Source organism: Sinocyclocheilus grahami, unplaced genomic scaffold (assembly GCF_001515645.1).
Source record: "Sinocyclocheilus grahami isolate Dianchi unplaced genomic scaffold, SAMN03320097.WGS_v1.1 scaffold316.1, whole genome shotgun sequence".
NCBI classification, from domain to species: Eukaryota; Metazoa; Chordata; class Actinopteri; order Cypriniformes; family Cyprinidae; genus Sinocyclocheilus; species Sinocyclocheilus grahami.
In genome coordinates this window covers 432825-453234 of record NW_015505495.1, presented here as the reverse complement: position 1 = coordinate 453234, position 20410 = coordinate 432825, and the positions used below count along the sequence as shown (strand labels likewise).

At 38.2% G+C, this 20410-nt stretch overlaps 2 protein-coding genes across 2 annotated transcripts in view; one reads left to right on the top strand and one right to left on the bottom strand.

Moving 5' to 3' along the window:
* Positions 1 to 1918: 1918 nt before the first annotated feature.
* Positions 1919 to 9099, top strand: LOC107601984 (nucleotide-binding oligomerization domain containing 1). Its single transcript, XM_016294361.1, has 11 exons — positions 1919 to 2426; positions 3277 to 3451; positions 3645 to 5448; positions 5548 to 5631; positions 5712 to 5795; positions 6230 to 6313; positions 6507 to 6590; positions 6695 to 6778; positions 6875 to 6958; positions 7484 to 7567; positions 8051 to 9099. The coding sequence occupies exons 1-11, from the start codon at positions 2253 to 2255 to the stop codon at positions 8121 to 8123; spliced, it is 2814 nt and encodes a 937-aa protein (XP_016149847.1). The 5' UTR covers positions 1919 to 2252; the 3' UTR covers positions 8124 to 9099.
* A 3267-nt stretch (positions 9100 to 12366) lies between these two features.
* LOC107601982 (E3 ubiquitin-protein ligase ZNRF2-like) overlaps positions 12367 to 20410 on the bottom strand; it is a 45637-nt gene continuing 37593 nt past the window's right edge. The window contains exons 3-5 of the mRNA XM_016294360.1: positions 14344 to 14449; positions 14178 to 14260; positions 12367 to 13136 (exon numbers count right to left, since the gene is read on the bottom strand). Coding sequence (XP_016149846.1) covers positions 14203 to 14260; positions 14344 to 14449 — 164 coding nt within the window. The 3' untranslated portion in view covers positions 12367 to 13136; positions 14178 to 14202. The remainder of the gene's footprint in view (positions 13137 to 14177; positions 14261 to 14343; positions 14450 to 20410) is intronic.

The following is a 20410-nucleotide window of genomic DNA, read 5'->3' as shown; positions in this document are numbered from 1 at the left end:
AAGAATGCTACAATGTCCAGTTTTCTTGTTGTGGTTATAACGTTATTTTAAGGTTACAAAAACGTTTCTGACAACATTCTACTAACTTTATCACCCAAAATATATCATCATGTGAATGTTTTTTTTTAATATTTAATGTTTTTAATATTTATTGTTTTTTTTTATATTCCAAGAACGTTAAAATGTCCTTTTTTGTGATTAGAATGTTACAAAAATGTTGTACGAATGTAAAAAGTACGAATAACATCTCAAGGATGTTCCGAGAATGCTGACCTCAGAACATTCATCAAGTAAAAATAACACCATGAAGACGTTGTTCAATGAATGTTGTTCTAAGAACGTTTTCTCAGTGTTATGAAAATGTATCAAATATTAATAAAGTAATAAGAGCATTCCATAAACATTACTTCATAAATGTTTTGTCTTAACACTTATCAATAGCACACATACATCACAGAGACCTCTGCATTACGTCTGCAAGATGTATTTTTTTAGAGTGTTTGCTCATCTGCAATACATCTATAGGACGTTTCCTATCAGATGCCAAATAGACGTTTAGAAGATGTCTTTAAGATGTTTGTGATTTAGAATGCATCTAAAACTGACATCTTAAGAGACTATCAGATGTTTGATGCTTTCCAGATGAAGTGATCGTTAACAGACGTCTTGCAGACGTACGTGTGGGTCACAATCTTTCAAGGGAACAACTCGACTTTCACAAACGTTTTTAAAATTCATATCCCAGATAGCACACGTACGTCTGCAAGACGTCTGTTAACGATCACTTCATCTGGAAAGCATCAAACATCTGATAGTCTCTTAAGATGTCAGTTTTACATGCATTCTAGATCACAAACATCTTAAAGACATCTTCTAAACGTCTATTTGGCATCTGATAGGAAACGTCCTATAGATGTATTGCAGATGAGCAAACACTCTAAAAAAATACCTCTTGCAGATGTCTGTGATGTACGTGTGCTATCAGGGGAATTGTTTTAAAAGAACATTAGGACAAGATTCTGTTAGTTGGACGTACAATGTGGCGTCTTATTGGAAACGATACCGTGGTACATTTTTGTAAGGTTATAAAAACGACATTTAGTAAAGTTTAGTAAAAATGTAACCAGTTTTGTGTTTAATTCCCAATAAGCTCCTCATAAAATGCATAACTAACATTAAAGCTCATGACTGACTGACTTACTGAAGGCTCGTTGAATTGTTTTATCGTTTCATTTCTCTGTCCTCGCCAAGCCTGTCGCAATAATCAATATATCGACTTATGTGCAATATATGTACACGACCTCAATAATTTTTGGTGACGCAATATATCACCCATTATATGTACTTAAAAATTAATGCCACCATGTTTTGTGCATTCCACTTGCTCCTGTGTCTTTTGCAGCTTCTGTTACTTAACGTGGTGTAGTTAGTGCTAGTTCAAATTGAAAAAAATGCTTCTACAAACAACGTTTCATCTGCAGATATGATCTTGTTTCGGGCATCTGAGTGCTGAGTAGTGATTGTGTTTCTCAGCAATAGTGTGCACCTTTAATTTACAGAGAAAAGAAGGTCAGGGAAAAATCTCCATACAGGTTCTTTGTGCATTTTTCTTTTTTTCTACTTGTTACTTTGCACCTTTTGTTAGAAAATGTTTATTTACTATTTATTCAAGTTATCTAATATTTTGAAACTTCATTTCCATGATCTAAACATTCTTAAACATGTCAAGTTTGTTGTCATTTGGAAGTGTGCATTATTATGCTGTTACATTATGATTGTATGTTCAGTGGCATAAATGGTGTTTAAAATGACAATAATGTGGCTTATCGCAATTATTTCTGGTGCAATATATCGCACGACAAAAAGTTGTTATCGTGAAAGGCCTAGTCCTCGCCACACAACACACTCAAACAAGCTTTGCACGGCAGAAATGATCATATCCAGGGTGTTTCCACTAATCCGGGTCAGATTTCATGTTTTAGTTTCACTTCCTAGTTAACATGGAAGGTGCGGAACCAGCTACATTCGCTCAGTCAGTGTAACCTTCGCAGATTCCGACGCGTTCGTTTTCGGTTTTCTTTTGCGCGAGCATGTTGAAATGGCTAAACTTTGCTAAAATATAATATATCGTAATTGCAAAACTCAGTGTCGCTTGATCGACGCCGATTTCTCGCCTCAGACGCACGTCTGTGAAGAGCCTGGGCTGGATGCATCATTACTCGAGCTGACCAGGTTCAGTGTCCTGCTGTGGAATGGGCTCTTACAGGAGTGAGGACCCTCACCTGAAGCTGCTGACTTCACACCGAGAGCTGCTGGTGGAGCAGGTGAAGAACACGCAGTGTGTGCTGGACAACCTCCAGATGAACGGCTTCATCTGCACTGAAGACATCGAGATCATACAGCGCAGCAGCACCAAAACTGAGCAGGTACAGCACTAACCTCAGACATGCTTGAAGGTACATTAATATGCCAGTCTGAAAACTATTACTGATTACTAACATTATCACTGATCCATGCAACAGAAGTAACATCTGTAACAGTAACTGAAAAACATAACTCAGTGTTCCTTCCACAAATTAAGGCCATAAAAAGATCCTAAATCAGAACAGAAAGTCTTAAATTCATAGTCATGGCACTGAATGTTGCATGCATTGCTAAAAATGAATATATTCCACTGTATTTTCTATCTTGTTTTCCAATACAAGTATCCAATCATCCTTAAATCAAAGATGCATTTACTTTTGCTTTCTGAGAAACTGATCAAAGTGAAGTGAGTTTATGCTTATAACGAGAACAAGTATCTTCCAGTGAGGTCAGAAAACCACGGTTTTTCCCTTTTAATTAAGTTGATTTCTCGAAGGCCGTTTGGCAGATATTTGTAGTTTTTTATGTTTCTCGAGTAAATGCATCTTGGTTAAAAAAAATCAGACATTTGCTTTGGAAAACAAGACAACATTTTTTGCAGTGTGATCAGAAGCTACAGTAAAAGTTATTTCCGTATTCTAGGGGCAGATTTATGTATTTTTTTTATCTTTTGTAAAATGAATTCAAAAGTAATAGAGATTAGTTGAAAGTTGTATATTCAATCTTTTAAGCGCCGCTAACTCTGTGTGTCTTTCCTTGGTCTTAAAATGTCTCAAATTTACCTTCATAAAACAAGCAGACACTCTGTTAAATGTGAAATGTTAAATATTAAATGTTTATTATATATATACACACATAATCCACAATATATATTTCACAATTAATCAACTCACCTCATTTTTGGACACGCAGGTACGCAAAATCCTGGAGCTGGTTCAGAGTAAAGGAGAGGAGTGCTCAGCGTATTTCGTACACGTTCTTCATGAAGCATACGATGCTTACATTGATCTGCGGCCTTGGTTTGAAGAAATTCGGTACATACCATTAGACACTATTAGTGTCATACCAGTGGTCAACACAGATCCCAGTGAGTATTTTCATTTAAAATGACATACAATTTTACAAATACAAAAACCATGAAAAGAATAGTCCAGCTCAATATTCATAATTTTTACAAAAGATTTTAGTCAGATTTTTGGCATGTCATACTGTAGGACACTATATTTATACACTTGAATATTTATGACATTGTTCCACCTAATGTTTTTGCATCTTTGCAGTTAGCAAGTACTGTGAGAAGCTCAGATATGAGCTGGGAAGAGACACTCAGTTCATCACGTCGTACTCGAAGAGCGAGGAGACGCCGCTGGAGGATCTGTACACGGACACTCAGATGGAGCTCCTGAACGACAGAGGTGAGAGTTTGGGATACTTGCAGAGTCTGGAAGAGCTTCTGGGAGACCAGGGTGTCTTCAACCCGCAGGCCGAGACCATCTTCATCACTGGCGACGCTGGCGTGGGCAAATCCATCGTTCTTCAGAAGCTGCAGAATCTGTGGTCCAGAAGAGAGCTAAAGACTCGCGCCAAGTTCTTCTTCAAGTTCAGATGCAGGATGTTTAGCGCCTTCAAGGAGACCGACGAGATCTCGCTGAAGGATCTGATCTTTAAACACAACTGCTATCCAGACGGCGACCTCGACAACGAGGTCTTCACCTACATCTTGCGATTCCCAGAGACGGTGCTTTTCACCTTTGACGGATACGATGAAATCCAAACGGATTTTGATTTGGATAACGTGCCAGAAACGGTTTCCCCGGAGGAAAAGACCCGTCCACTTTTGCTTCTCATGAACTTGCTTTGTGGAAAATTGCTCAAAGGTTCCCGGAAGATTCTGACTGCACGAAGTGGCACCGAAGTCCAAAGCAGAGTGATCTGGAAGAAGGTCTATTTGAAGGGATTTTCACCTGAACACCTGAAGAGATACACGGCTTTGCATTTCCCAGAGAAGGAACACAAGACAATGGTGACCGATCAACTAGACGCCAATCCTCACCTCTGCGGTCTTTGCTCCATCCCGTTGTTCAGTTGGATCATCCTCAAGAGCTTCAAGCATCTTCATTCGGTATATGACAACTTTGAGTTGCCGGATTCTTGCATTACGCTCACAAATGTCTTCTTGCTTCTTTCCGAGGTCTTTCTTGGACACTCGACTGCACGTCCTGGTCTTTTAAAACGGAGTACGAGGTGTCCAGCGGAGACCTTTAAAGCTGGTGAGCAGAAGCTTGCGGCTTTCGCTCGACTGGCCTTGCATGGTCTCGAACGGGGAGGACTTGTGTTCAGTATGGAGGAAGTGACATCCTGTGGATTAGAAGATGAAGTCCTTCAGTTTGGGTTTCTGAGGCCTGCTTCTCATTACGATGGATCCGGAGGCTCTGCGACCTTCGAGTTTCTCCACGAGACCCTCCAGGCCTTCTTGGCGGCGTTTTCATTGGTGCTGGACTCCAAAATAACTCCTGAATCTATTCTAAGTTTCTTCTCCAAATGCGAATACAAGAGGTCGTCGCATCTCTCCTGCTTGCCTTGCTTGGGAAAGTCGAGACCTAGAGATAAAGACCCTTTCCAAACCAACTTCCAGTTCACCAATTTATTCTTATGCGGCCTCTTGTCCAAACCCAATGCGGCACTCCTGGAGCATCTCGTTCCTCCGGCGTCATTGAAACAGAAGCGCAAGATGCTCAAGTCTTATCTGTCTAACAGCGTGAGAACGCATCTTAAAGGCCTTCCTCGATATCCATCCACAGACATTGAGGGCGACAAGGTGCATGCAATGCCAAATTTCTTGTGGATGCTGCGGTGCATATTTGAGACAAACAGCGAGGACGTTGCAAAGATGACGGCCAACGGCATATCGGCGGATTACATTAAGATCGCCTTCTGTAACATTTACTCGGCCGACTGCAGCGCGTTGAACTTTGTCCTCCACCACCGTAGGAAGCACCTGGGGGTCGACATGGACAATAACAACATCAACGATTACGGCGTGAAACAACTGAGACCCTCCTTCAGCAAAATGACAGTAGTAAGGTAAGAAAAGCCAGGCAGGGTTTGGCTTTACCCAAAGAACTAGAACTAGAATGGAATTACCAGCAGACTGAACAATAACTGAAGTTCCTACCTTTTCAGATTTTGCGTGAATCAGCTCACTGACAGCAGTATCGAGGTTCTGGCAGAGGAACTCATCAGACACAAAGTCATTAAGGTCTTGGGGTGAGTTCATACGTTCATCTTTGTTATGTTGCTGGGTTTTATATAGACTTCAATCTACTCTCTTTTCATTGCATTTTCAGTCTTTACAAAAACTACATCACAGATGTTGGAGCCAAGCTAGTAGCAAAGATCATTGAAGAATGTCCACACTTGAGGGTTGTCAAGTAGGTATCCCGTTGTTGGATAATGGAAGAATATTTAACTAATAACATTCCCTGTGATATGAGGACATGCTGCATGATTTGGGGATATTTATGATTTTGTATGCATGCACATCTGCTATTTTAAAGATGTTTTTACACATACGGCATTAAAAATCCATCGCTCTGAAAAACTTTACTGACAGACCATGTGGTCAACATTTGGACTTTTTATCCTCGTGGTCTGTCATTGCATTGTTTTGGAGCATTTGTGTTTTGATTTGACTGCACCTTATAAAACATTCCTCTGGTGCGTGCATGGTTTTATTGATGGGATTAAAAATAGTTTGCAATGCTTTCCAGATGATGCACACCTTAAAAACGACCTGTAAACGTACACATTTTTACAGAATATATAGAATGCATAATTAATTTACACTTGCTTGTGCTTCCCATAGGCTCGGCTGCAACAACATCACAGGTGTGGGTGGGAAATACCTTGCCAGTGCAATTCACAAGAGCAAATCTATCTTTGATGTAGGGTAAGAATATGTACAGGAAAATTTAAACCCGGGCTTTAAAATTATGTCGCCATAATTTCATAAAACACCCTGCTCTTTTTTTATGCATATTTTTCTTTGGAATTCCTGTGTTTTGAGGGTTTTAAACTGAATTTTACAGAAATGATCCAAAACTATGGTAAACGTTTGGTGAAATTAAATTAATTGCTTGCAGAATGTGGGGAAACACCATCGGTGACGAGGGTGCAGATGCATTTGCAGAGGCTCTGAAGAATCACCCAAACCTGACCAACCTCAGGTAAGTCTTGCATCATCAAATGACTCTCCTGTCTCCATTCTGAGAAATTCATCTGTCAGATAAAGAACGAGCAATCTGAGATTGATTATTTCATTGCGGTTTAGTCTCTCTGCCAATGGCATTACGTCTCACGGTGGAAGAAGTCTGGCAAAAGCACTGAAGGAAAACAAAAGCCTTCACATCTTCTGGTACGACTGAATGTCATATTTTCTCATGCATGTGAAAATAAAAAGATTTAATGATTGTTCACAGATGAATTCTTATTTAATATGCTTATTTTTCAGGTTGATACAGAACAAAATCTCTGATGATGCAGCGTCGGACTTTGCTGATGCCTTCAGATCCAACTCTGCTCTGACGCATCTGATGTATGATCGATTATACCTCATTATTTCAGTAATGCACAGTAATATCTGCTTTACACATGGCGCATGCTCATTTTGGTGTCTGATTTAAAAGTTTACAGTATTCACTTTGTGCATAAACAAATAGTGCAAATGTAATGATGCAAATACTATTTTTTGCTGCATCTTGCATGCTTTGCTTGAGAAAAATTGAATGAAAATGCACTGTAGCCTATGGACATTATTATATGTGGACAATATTCTATGTGGTGACTCAAAAATCACTCAGAAAGCTCAATGCATGTCTGCTGCAAATACAAAATGTGTGAAACAATTTAAATCATTGGTTAAACATACCTGAGATCTTCACCTGTGTGCTGTAAGACAACTAAACATACATTAAGATTAATAATGCTTGGTAATTTATTAACTATTAGATCAGGATGTCATTTATATTTTGATCAACAATATGCCAAATAATGCACTTCAGCTCTGTATGCACAATATCTTTGCACTGACGGATTGAATAATCCATTCAACTCTCTATAGGCTAATAGAAAACGAGTTCACCATTCATGGAGCCAAAGAGATGTCTGAAGGCCTGACTAACAACACTACACTGAAGGAAGTCAAGTAAGATCTGCGATTTGATCCAAAAACTAGATTTTTGAACTACAATCATTTTAATGGCATAAAAGCTGTAATTAAAAATTATTCTGCCCTCAAAGACACCTCAGTTTCGCCAGATTTTAAAGCATTGCATAACTCTCTGCAATGAAGTCAATCTCATAATGCATTGCGACAAGCTCCACCAAAGATGGTGGAAATGTCAACAAGAGTAGTGATAGAATGGCTCAGTAAAATACAACACAAATTAACTATTTTACGCAGTACTGGTGTGTGCAATGTATTTCATCACATTAACTCAATTGAAATCTATCGAGTTGAGTATCACTGCTTATGCAGTTGTTCCAAATCACTCACTAACAAGGTGTCTTACAAGGCAGCTCACTAGGTTTTGGAACACAGCCCTAGTTTTCCCTCTTAACTAACCTTACGTGAGCAGATCAGGTCTTCCAGTTTCACACATTTCCACATTTTCTGGTTCGTTCACAGCATTAAAGGAAGCCGGGTTTCTGAAGAAGAAGAACAACTCTATGAGGGTGACAAGCGGCTTCGCTTCCACTGAGAAGAAACATTAAAACACGTGATTTGAGAAAAAAAAAAAAAGTCTGTGAGAAAAGGAAGTTGGTGTCATTCCAGACACTGGTTTTCTTCAGTATCAGAAGCACCACTGGCTGTGAAGGCAAAACCCATTCAAGGCTTTCAGGTGTATTACGGTCACTCTGACGCAGGTTTTATACAATCATACTTAGATGAAACTCTTTGGGAATACTTTAGGCTTTTTAATAGGGATGCACCGATACAATACCGATATCGGGCCGATACTGCACTCCTGTATTCATTAAAATGCTCCAATACCAAAAGCACACGGCGTGTGAAGAGTGCTGTATCCAGACAAAGAACCACCGACAACAGAACAGAATGGAGTTATTAGAGATTAAGGATATCTATGCATGTATGGAATCAATATAATGTTAAACATTCATGCCTGTATAGCTGATGTGCGCGAGCTAATAAGCATAGTGGATTGAGTGCGCGGCGGCACAGATGCGCAAGCTTGTCAAGTGAACATCTCTTTCTCACAGACAGCACTGGAAAGTTTATAGATCGGCCGGGAATGTCAAAAGCAAGTAAGTAAATGAATGCACAAGTTACTAAAAGCTACTTGATGGACGGCAAGGAGAGAGAAAGCGAGCGAGGAAGAGCGCGCGCACTGTTGCATGATCTTGATTTCTGTTCGTTCCATTAGCACATGCATCGTTTGGACTAAAAACAAACAAATTATAGGGGCATTCACTATAAACAACATTTTACACGTCAAACGTATACAACTTCATTTAAAGCGTAAGTGAAACTCGCAGCCTGTGTGAATGCGCTGGGCTTTATTTGTCTCTCATTCTGCACCAACACAAATGTTCGGCTTGCTTGACGTCGCTTTGGAATATACAAGTCGCAGCACATTTCAGATAATAAAAAACAACTTATATTTTAGAAAATATAATTTGGTTTCTCTACCCAGTGTATTTAAATATTATAAATGCAATGAAAATACAGGTATGGTTTCGGCAAGTACCAAAAATGAAAATATCGGTATCAGACTCGTTCTGGAAAAAGTGGTATCGGTGCATCCCTACTTTTTATAGAATGCATTTTAAAATATAATGTAATGTACCTTCTAATGCATTGCATGATCTCATGAATAATTGTACAATACTTTGTTCATTGTTACACCTTTAGAAAGTAAAATGCATTAAAACACACAACAAACAACCCAGGAACATGACAAGGAATCGGCAAATATTATAATGCATATTTAACTTTGGTTACAATTATTCATGAAAAGATCTAATGCATTCCAATACACATTATGACTGTCTTATAATGCATTATACATAGGCTTCAAGTGTTACCAGGATTTTTAATACATTTTATAGATTCATGTATTTGCTCTGAAAAGAGCGATACTTGAACACTTATAATGGTGCTTTTATCAATCTGAGAAATTTCTTGCATGCATTCAGTCATTGTAGTCAAGTAGATGATTAAAAACATTGCAAATAAATCTCTCTCTCTCTCTCTCACACACACACATACACAAAAACACATACACACCGAGTTACACACAAACACACACACACAAACACACACAGAGGGACATCCAGACAAGTATGTAAAGATCTGTGCTTCAAAAGATTTAGCTTTTTTTTAATCTCATTATCTCTGTACATAGTTTTTTACACATATGGAATGTCACAATATCTCAAAATCATTAAAAAACCCTTATGATCATCCGGGTAGCCACTGTTAACCTTTCACAATGAGATCCGACACATACAAGCTTCTGTTTGCTTCCTTTGCATCTCTTCAGGAAGTTGCGCAACTAGTTATGTTCCTCTCGACTGCTGCAAGGATGAGAAGCTAGATCAGACAGATCGTTACCTGATGGAGTTTGGTAGCAAATTAAACAAACAAACAGTGTGTATCAAAAGCTTTGCTTGACAGTCACGGATCCGGTCGGATGCATCAGGCTCAGATCTGCTGGAAACAGACGTTTGCACAAAGCAGCAAAATGTCAAAGAATATCAGCGTGGATTTATTAATTACCCAAATTATATCTCGTAAAAGAAGTTTAGCAAATGATCTAATATCTGGTAAGGCTTTTTAAAAATAGTGGTGTTTCCTCTTCTCATATGTGATCAGAAAACCTGCAGAAATGAACCTGACGTGGCCTCACACTGAAACCGGTTCTCATTTCCATCAACATACATGATTAGCAGCATTTTAAAACTATTATGGCACTTTGATATGCCGGGTCGACTATGGTAATACTGTGAAGTCCAATTCAGCTTCAGCGGGTCATGACTAGTCCACAGGTCAAATTCAACACCAGCTGACCAAAACTAACCCTTCAGATAAACACAACCGCTTAAGGCTTTACTTAAGACTAAGAATGAGTGTAAATCTCTAACCATAAAAATAAAATCCCTTGTCAAATCTACGATTAGTAACTTTACAAAACTAGTAAGCAGCGCATCCGTCTGAAGCATTAAACCTTACAGAACGGCCACCTTTCTCCAAAATATTATGACGTGGATCTTGGGAAAAGCAGCTGAAATGTGACCCAGAGTGTTTATGATATCAATCAATCACACACACACTCACTCACTCACTCACTCACTCTCACATTCACTCACGCACGCACTCTCTCTCACATTCACTCGTTCACTCTCTCACATTCACTCGTTCACTCTCTCTCACTCACTCACTCACGTGCCGTTCTGACTCTATGATTTACATTAAACAGATTGAGAAACTGGTGATAAAATTCCAAAGATCATAAGAGAAATAAACCTGATGAATATAAAACAAACACCGAGAGAATTATTCGCCTGAATCACATTTCATCACAAATAGCAGAAGAAATTGTTTTACATGAAGATGATAGTATTTTTAGGAGTATTAAGGTTCGTGACATTATTTTCACAACAATCGGGCACATTTTGCATCACTGCTGTAATGCATCTGAACATTTTGCTTTTGAGTTTTCCTTTGTTGTTTTATATTATTTTCAGTGTTTATTACTGGATTTTTAAAATTTAAATCAGCACAAATTAAGAGCAGTACAACAGATACTACAATGATATATAAATACTGTGTGTAATTGTCGTGAAAGTATGTGACAAATCTTATTAATCCTAAAATTTTATTTCCTTGATTTAAGGTGAAATATGTTCATTTGGCCTGATGGATGATCATATGATATCATATGTTTGTCTCTTGACGCATGTACAATGTTTTTAAACATTAAGGGTGAGTCTTAACAAAACCTGTCAATAAATGTCATTTTTCATCACAAAATCTAAAGAAATTAAAATTATATTTTATTATAGGACCCTTAAGACATTAACATTATTTTATTTTCAATAAATCGAATTATATATCAATAAATAGTGATGTATTGACAATGACATTATTTAAATTGTTGTACTGCCATTAAAATTATTCTGATTTAAAACTTAACTTTTGAGTCTTCTTTTTATTATTATTTATTATTCCCAGTGATGACTTTTAGAACTGGAATACAATGATTTTTTAAAAATCAGTATAAATTAAAAGCAGTACAAAAAATATCATGAATCATGGTGTATAAATACTTGTACTATAAATACTTGGGGAAAATGTGTATAACTGTCATGAAAATATGTGTTGTAAAGTGAAAAATCTAAATCCTAAAAAAGGAATTTAAATGATTATTTATTATTTAAATTCTAAAGTATTTATTCATCACAGTAGTATTTGTAGTGCCATTAAATTTATGCTGAATTAAATGGGATTTTTTCCCCCTTTTATTATTCTCAGTCATGATTTTTATAAGTGGAATACAATGATTTTTAAAATCATTATTTTGATAATAATGATTTTATTTAAGAGCAGTACAATTAATATAAATCAGTGCATAATTATACTGAAGAAGTAAAAATTGTGAAAAATCTAAATTCTTATTTATTATTTAAATTGTAATGTATTTATTCACCATGATAGAATTTGTTGTGCATCCATTCAATTTATATTAATTTATTTAAATTTAAATATACATATTATAATATATATATATATATAAATATATAAATAATATAATATAAAATTAAGAGCAGTACAATGAATATAATTTAAATTGTATATTATTTATTGTTTAAATTGCAATGTATTAATTCCTCATGGTAGTATTTGTTGTACTGCCATTAAAATGATTCAGATTTTAATAAAATAATTGCATTATATTAATCTTAATTTTCTTCATGCAAAATATAATTTCATATTTTTTCCTTCTGATTTTGACATGTTTTGATGATATTCATTCTACATACAGAGACAGAAGTCAGCGGTGTGTTGAATTAAGGCCCAGATTTGTCTCAAAACAAACAAAACGTGATGCACTTGCAAAAATGATCTTGAGACGGTGCAGACGTCATGTGACAGGCTACAGTGAATCTTGATCCGAGACTCAAGATGCACGGGACATTTCACCATCCGGGAAGCGAGAGAGAGAGAGAGAAATAATGGCTCAGTATGGCTCAGGGCCGACCCAAATCAGGGCTCACGTCCCGTCACATCCAGGCGTCTTTCTCCGAGTCCTTCGAGCCCTTCCTCTGAAGAACATCCCAAACGCAGCCGTCGCTTCGGCTCTTGGGATCTGAAAATTAAGGCACTGAGAGACACAGTCCCATTTAACAGAGAACAATCGACCCCGGTCGTCAGATAATCATCCACACAGTCAGCTGACCCTGAGTCCGGCCAATCAGAGACGTCAACAAACAGCCAATGAAATCAACTTCTGCTAGATCCTGATTGGACAATGGTGCGCTGAAGTAGAAGCTCTCGACCGCCGCTGGGGTTTCAGCTGGACTGTGATGTGGAAAGAGTTTCCCTGAATGAGTTTTGGCACGCTAGGGTTTATATGGCGACTAGGGAGGGAGAAGAGGGGGGCGTTCGGCGATCAGGCCGTCCCGAGACCAAAATCACAGTGTCTTTGAGGAGGAAGAGAATTCACATAGCGGCGCTTCTCACGACCAGGAGGCTGGAGACATGAAACACAACGCAGCGATTAAAGAGCATTAGCATGATTTAAAGCCAGACTCTACAGGCAGAAACACTGATTTTCATGCACTGGTCAGTTTTGAGATTTTGAGCCATTTGGCTTTCCATAATGTGTTGTTTCAGACATCTAAAATACACATTTATTTGATTACATTTGATCTATTTGCGTCTGTAGATTTCAATCACAATTCATATCTTTAAAGTCTGTTTTCTCAAAATGAGTTTCTTTCTCCACTTCAGCAGCACTTACATGCACCAAACTTTGCAGTTTTATTCCTCTCTATATTCTGAAGGGTTTGTTCATATATTATTCACCTGATTTTTAAACAACATATTCATAAAAACATGTTGAAAATGTGTTTTCCGGCTGTTGACAGTATTTTTTTTATGTATGGAGTGATAAAAAGAAAAATCCCTTTAATTTGTCAACAAAATCAAACTGGAATTTTTATCCAATGTTCAGATTTACCTTCTGGAAATAAATGCAAAATAGTGCATGTTTAAATAGATAATGCATTGCTTGCATATTTAACTATAACATTTCGGGAAAACTCGTAATACAAAAAATGCTTCTGATTTGTAATGCAATCATTCAGCTGGGGAAGTATCCGATATCTGATATCTATTCGTTTTTTGTTTTTTTTTACCCTATTCAACTGCAGTGTCTTGCCGTAAAATAATATGTGCATGCTGTAAAATAACATGACACTGTTTCAGCTAGAGACTTAGTTTTTGCACATTCATTAAAGAATAATTATCAAGATACAATTAAAAACAGGTGAAGCACCTTTCATGTTAAAGTGTAATAGCATTTTTGTTGCAAAAATAGTGTAATATCATGAAATATAATAATCCCGTGATATAAAATGACTCATGCAATATGCATCTGCAATGCATTTAACCTGTGACATTATAATAACATGTTATGTAACGTGCTGATGAATCACAAACAATCATGAGGACTTTTATTTTAAAACAGTGTCAATTTTGATTTAAATGCACATGCATTACCGTGTGTTACCTGTGCAAAGGTGAGAGAGGCGCTGTTAATCTGAAGGATGTTCAGGACACGATCGGTTCACTTCAAACCATTCGTCAATACAGCTGGAAGAGAAGCAGAGCTACTGTAAGAGAGACTCACACACACTCTCACTCACACACACACACACGTATGTTAGCAGCTGTACCCTTTGTGATAGATGCAGAGGCAGGGCAGGCGTGCGATGGTGTCTCCCTGCACCAGCTCCTCCAGACATATTGCACATTCTCCTGCGTCCTTCGCCAGGACGTCCTCTGAATAAACACAACGAAGAACAACCAAAATCAGTCATAGATTCTGTGTGTGGAAACAAAATCTGGAGAGGCTGTGGGTAATTCATGAATCAGGATTGTCAAAGAACTTCCATGACTTTTTCAGTCATATGTGACAACTGGAAAAGGGAATAATAATTTTTTTTTTAAATATTTTTTTTGCGGTAGCTGATGAAAAATTTATATTTATATATGAAAATAAATAGACAACTTATTATATTATGTATTCATCATGGTAGTATCTGTTGCACTGCCATTACATTTCTGCTGATTTAAATTAAATTTTTACTTTTGAATTTTCCTTTATTATTCTCAGTGATGATTTTAATGACTGGAATAAAATGATTTTTAAAAGTTACATCAGCATAATTTAAGAGCAGTACAACTAATATCAAAGCATAAATATTATAGTTAAGAGGTCAAATGTGTATAATTGTCATTAAATTGTATCTTAATCCCAAAAAACATATTTTTAAGCTGTCTTAACCGTGGCTTGTGTGCTGCACACATACCAGCTTCATTACTGTCTGTCACGTGACTTTGTTCCCCTTTCGGGCTCTGTCTTCACATTTATTTTGAAAGATGAAGCTGGTGATTATGGTAAGGAGCGTTACATTTCCGACGAGTGCTTGCGGTGTTCGGCCAATCACAATGCACTGGGTCAGCTGGCCAATCAGAGCAGACTGCGCTTGTCGGAAGGAGGGACTTTGTAGAAAACGAAGCGTTTGAGAGAGGCGGGGCATAGAGGACCTACAATAATGTACAGTATTTGAAAAATTATGTGTTTTTTGAACATTAAAGCATGTCAACATATTCTGTTACACCAAATAATGATCTTTAAAAACAGCATCATATGACCCCTTTAAATTTAAATTGTATGTATTATGTATTGTATGTATTATTTATTATTTAAATTGCAATGCATTTACTCAGCATGGCAGTACTTGCTATATTGCAAATAAATTTATATAAAAGTATATAGATACTTAATTTAACAATTCAATAATTTTAATAAAAATCTGCATAAATTAAGAGCAGTGCGATGAATATCATTAATTAATTATTTAAATTGTATATATTCTTAACTATTTAAATCGCAATGTATTTACTCATCATGGTAGTATATGTTGTACTGCAATTAAAATTATGATTTTAATAAAAATAATTGCATTATATTAATTTTCCTCAAAACAAACTATTTTCTTTATTCAAAATATATTTTATTACTTTGACATGTTTTGATGAGATTCACCCTAAAAAGACACAGAAGTCAGTTGTGACAACTGGAAAAATAATTTTATAGTGCTAGCTGATTAAATATTTTAGTGCTTAAGTAGAACTAGAATGAATGAATGAATGAAAGAATAAATAAATGCATAGAGACCTGAACTGAACCTGTAAATAAAATTCAAGTTGCACTTGATAAACGCAGAACGGGCCTCATTTATGAAATTTCTGTGTAAATCATTCATAAAACCCCAAATCTGAATTAAGGAAATAAATGATATAAACACTATTTACACAGAACTAAACTTGTGTTTCATAAATGAGGCCCAACCTGTGGAAGCAAAAGTATCTTTTATGAATGAGCAGAAGGTGGCGCTGAAGATCTGTTTTGCAGCTTCTCAGAGTTCAACTCAAAAACTCAGGCATTTCAGCATCCAACGAGATATTCAACGAGAAAAAGACTGTAGAAGAAAAACAGCTTTATCCACAGTGAATTAATTGGATGGTGAAAAAAAAGAAGATGGTTTCAGAGGTGATTATATCGATATCATCAAGACAAAATTGTTTTCTGTAACATGCACTGATGAATTAAGATCTGGAACATAATCAAGTAAATAAGATCACGTTTGATTTCATGCTGAAAAATGGCAAAGAGCTAATATCTTGAGTTCAGCAAGTCAACGGCCAGGGTTTGTTGGCAGAGTGAGGTGAACCGACACCTGCGGCCCTTCACACGGATCATATTAGGATTTACACCAACACTGATGGCCCTGCGGTGGGAGGAGCCTGTCATTCACATCGCTGAATATTCACGAGACAAGTGACTGTGCTTTATGTGAACCACCCACAATACCCTATAGCCCACAAAACACCCTGGCAACCACCTACAACACCCTAACAACCACACAACACCCTGGCAACCACCCACAACACCCTATCGCCCACAACACCCTGGCAACCACCCACAACACCCTAATAACCACACAACACCCTGGAAACCACCCACAATACCCTAACGACCACACAACACCCTGGCAACCACGTACAATACCCTATCGCCCACAACAACCTGGCAACCACCCACAATATCCTAACAACCACACAACACCCTGGCAACCACCCACAATACCCTATCGACCACAAAACACCCTGGCAACCACCCACAACACCCTGGCAACCACCCACAACGCCCTATCGCCCACAACACCCTGGCAACCACCCACAACGCCCTATCGCCCACAACACCCTGGCAACCACCCACAACGCCCTATCGCCCACAACACCCTGGCAACCACCCACAACGCCCTATCGCCCACAACACCCTGGCAACCACCCACAATATCCTAACAACCACACAACACCCTGGCAACCACCCACAATACCCTATCGACCACAAAACACCCTGGCAACCACCCACAGCACCCTAACAACCACACAACACCCTGGTAACCACCCACAATATCCTATGGCCCACAAAACACCCTGGCAACCACCCACAACACCCTAACAACCACACAACACCCTGGCAACCACCCACAATTCCCTATCACCCACAAAACACCCTGGCAACCACCCACAATACCCTATCACCCCCAAAACACCCTGGCAACCACCCACAACACCCTAACAACCAGGCAACCACCCACATAACCCTATTAACCACTTAACACCCTGGCAACCACCCACAGAACCCTAACGAACACTTAACACTTAGGTAACCAACCACATAACACCCTGGCAACTAGTCACAACACCCTAATGACCACATTACAATACCCTGGCAACCATTCACAACGCCCTTACAACCACATAACATTCTGGTAACCAACCACATAACACCCTGGCAACCAGCCACAACACCCTAATGACCACATTACAATACCCTGGCAACCAACCACAACACTCTAACAACCACATAACACCCTGGCAACCACCCACAACACCCTAACAACCACATTACAACTATTCACAACACCCTAACCACCATATAACACCATGGCAACCACCCACAACACCCTAACAACCACATTACAACTATTCACAACACCCTAACCACCATATAACACCATGGCAACCACCCACAACACCCTAACAACCACATTACAACTATTCACAACACCCTAACAACCATATAACACCATGGCAACCACCCACAACACCCTAGCAACCACACAACACATTAACAACCACATCACAACACCCTAATGACCACATAATACCTGGTAACCCACCACAGCACCCTAACGACCACATAACACCCCAAAATCTAGCAAGAACCACACATTTTTTAGAAAATATCAAATCGGGTTTTAATTGCTGGTTTACATTCACAAACAGACAGACTTTGGCTGTTGTGCTGCACTTCATGCCATGTTTGTTTTAAGATGCTGTACCAAGTTAAAAGTCTCCTGCGGTCGGTTTCCTGCTGCATCATAAATCATAAGCACAAGAGTGCATTTTCTGACTCAGAGTCGGGTAAATTGAACAGCACAGGCTCTCTAATCAATCAAACGAATGTGAGATCTCTAACATGAACTGTGGTCATCTGTGCGTCACTGCTGCTTTCCTCTGCGCTTCAGTGATTGACGGAGAATCAATGTTCCTTAAACACCAGAAACTGAGCACATGCAACAAAAACATGCGACATGAAACACTCACACTCAGATTTGGACTGCTTGTTCAGAGGAAACTGAACATTTTGTGCTTAAAAACCCTCAGAGTTAATATGATTTGTAAAACAGCAGAGATTTGCCATTAGAGTTCACCGGGACTTCAGTGGGTGGGATTTACACAGGAATAAACATCAAACTGAAGTGATCCAACACAAATCAATCAAACGAATGTGAGATCTCTAACATGAACTGTGGTCATCTGTGCGTCACTGCTGCTTTCCTCTGCGCTTCAGTGATTGACAGAGAATCAATGTTCCTTAAACACCAGAAACTGAGCACATGCAACAAAAACATGCGACATGAAACACTCACACTCACATTTGGACTGCTTGTTCAGAGGAAACTGAACATTTTGTGCTTAAAAACCCTCAGAGGCCCACATATATGAATGTCCATTTCTCCTAAATAAACAAACTGAGATTTGGGGGGGGGGAACTCTTATGGGGGAAGAAAATAAAACGCATAATCAATATCAATGCTCCAGTCTCGAGGGTTAACTCAGCAAACACAGATCTTAATACTCTAACTGGAAATGATCATCTAATGCTAATATGATTTGTAAAACAGCAGAGATTTGCCATTAGAGTTCACCGGGACTTCAGTGGGTGGGATTTACACAGGAATAAACATCAAACTGAAGTGATCCAACACAAATCCCGACTGGATTAGAGTTGTAACGTTATACGGAGCCATGCTGCAGCTCATCTGTCAGGACAGTGACGTTTTCATGCACGTCCTAAACTCTTAAAGGTGAAGCGTGTGAATTGATGTTGCCTTCATAAAGATGACTTATTGTTATTGTAGAAAACCCAAGTAATCTCACATGCATTTCAGAAGAGATCTCAAACTGACTTCTGATTGCAGACTTTGAATCTTCTGAGCACAGAAATCTCAATGTGAACTCAAGCAATGATCTGAGATGATCCACAGATTACTGGATGACTATTGATTCATTTAGCTGAACTTTAGGAGAAATGTCTGAAGGAAAAAGTTGATACTTTAACCAAAACAAATGCATCGTCACTTTTCGGGGAATAGCAGTTATGCAGTACTTCATAAATTATTTTCTTATTTAAATTCGATTTAAATGAGATGAAAATGCTGTATGTATTTTTAGGTCTAAGTAAAGTACTGAACCGCCGTATTCCTGAGATATTAAGGCTGTTTTGCTGAGTAATCTGCAGGGATGCATATCAGGGCCGTGAATGTCAGTGGGAACGTCGTTAAAGAGCGAGGCTGTGACATCTGTGACACTCGCTGGCTAAAATAAACACAGCCATTAACTGTTACATAATATCAGATGAAGCTTCCCGCTGCGGCCGGCGCAGGAGCCGTACACCGGGTCACATGAGACGGCAGATGACAGCGGCGCATGGACTCTGAGCGACGGACCGCATGTGCGCAGGGTCCGGTTCCCACTGGGAACACATGGATAACACAGCAAAACAAGAGCTGAGCTGGACAGACTGGGCGAATGAATCTCACCTGTCAGGAACTAACCTTGGCTCATATTTTACATCAAAATATAAATAAAGTAATATGATATTATATTTTGTACAATTTAGAATTATATTTCTTAAATACATAAGAGCTTTCTGGGATGAAGCTCATGAAACCTGTCAATAATATGTCTGGGACATGATGCAAAATCCAAAAGAAAATGGGATCATTAAGACATCACTAGTTTCATAAAAATTAAGCACATTTGGCTGCAAAATTCACTTTAAATGAAAATCTTTTTTTCATTGGAGTGATGTAAAAAAAATAAATAAAATAAAATAAAAAATTATATATATATATATATTTGAATTTGTATAGTATGGTAGTATTTGTTTTACTGCCTTTAACTTGTGCAAAATAAAATAATTTAAAAAAAAGTTAAAGTAAAATAAAAAAACAAAAAACTTTTGGACTGTTGGTGTAGCTGAGAAACTCTGGAAGGCAACATGCCGTGAGAGTGAGTGAGAGTGTGTGTGTGTAAGCGTGTGCGTGCGTGCGTGCATGTGTGTGTGTGAGTGAGTGTATGAGCGTGTGTGTGTGTGTG

Bases quoted from the DNA above. Each gene is read 5' to 3' on its own strand.
- LOC107601984 (XM_016294361.1), top strand. From the start codon at position 2,253: ATGGGCTCTTACAGGAGTGAGGACCCTCACCTGAAGCTGCTGACTTCA. The intron at 3,452-3,644 runs GTGAGTATTTTC...GCATCTTTGCAG, and splicing joins AGTGGTCAACACAGATCCCA to TTAGCAAGTACTGTGAGAAG. The intron at 6,779-6,874 runs GTACGACTGAAT...CTTATTTTTCAG, and splicing joins AAAAGCCTTCACATCTTCTG to GTTGATACAGAACAAAATCT.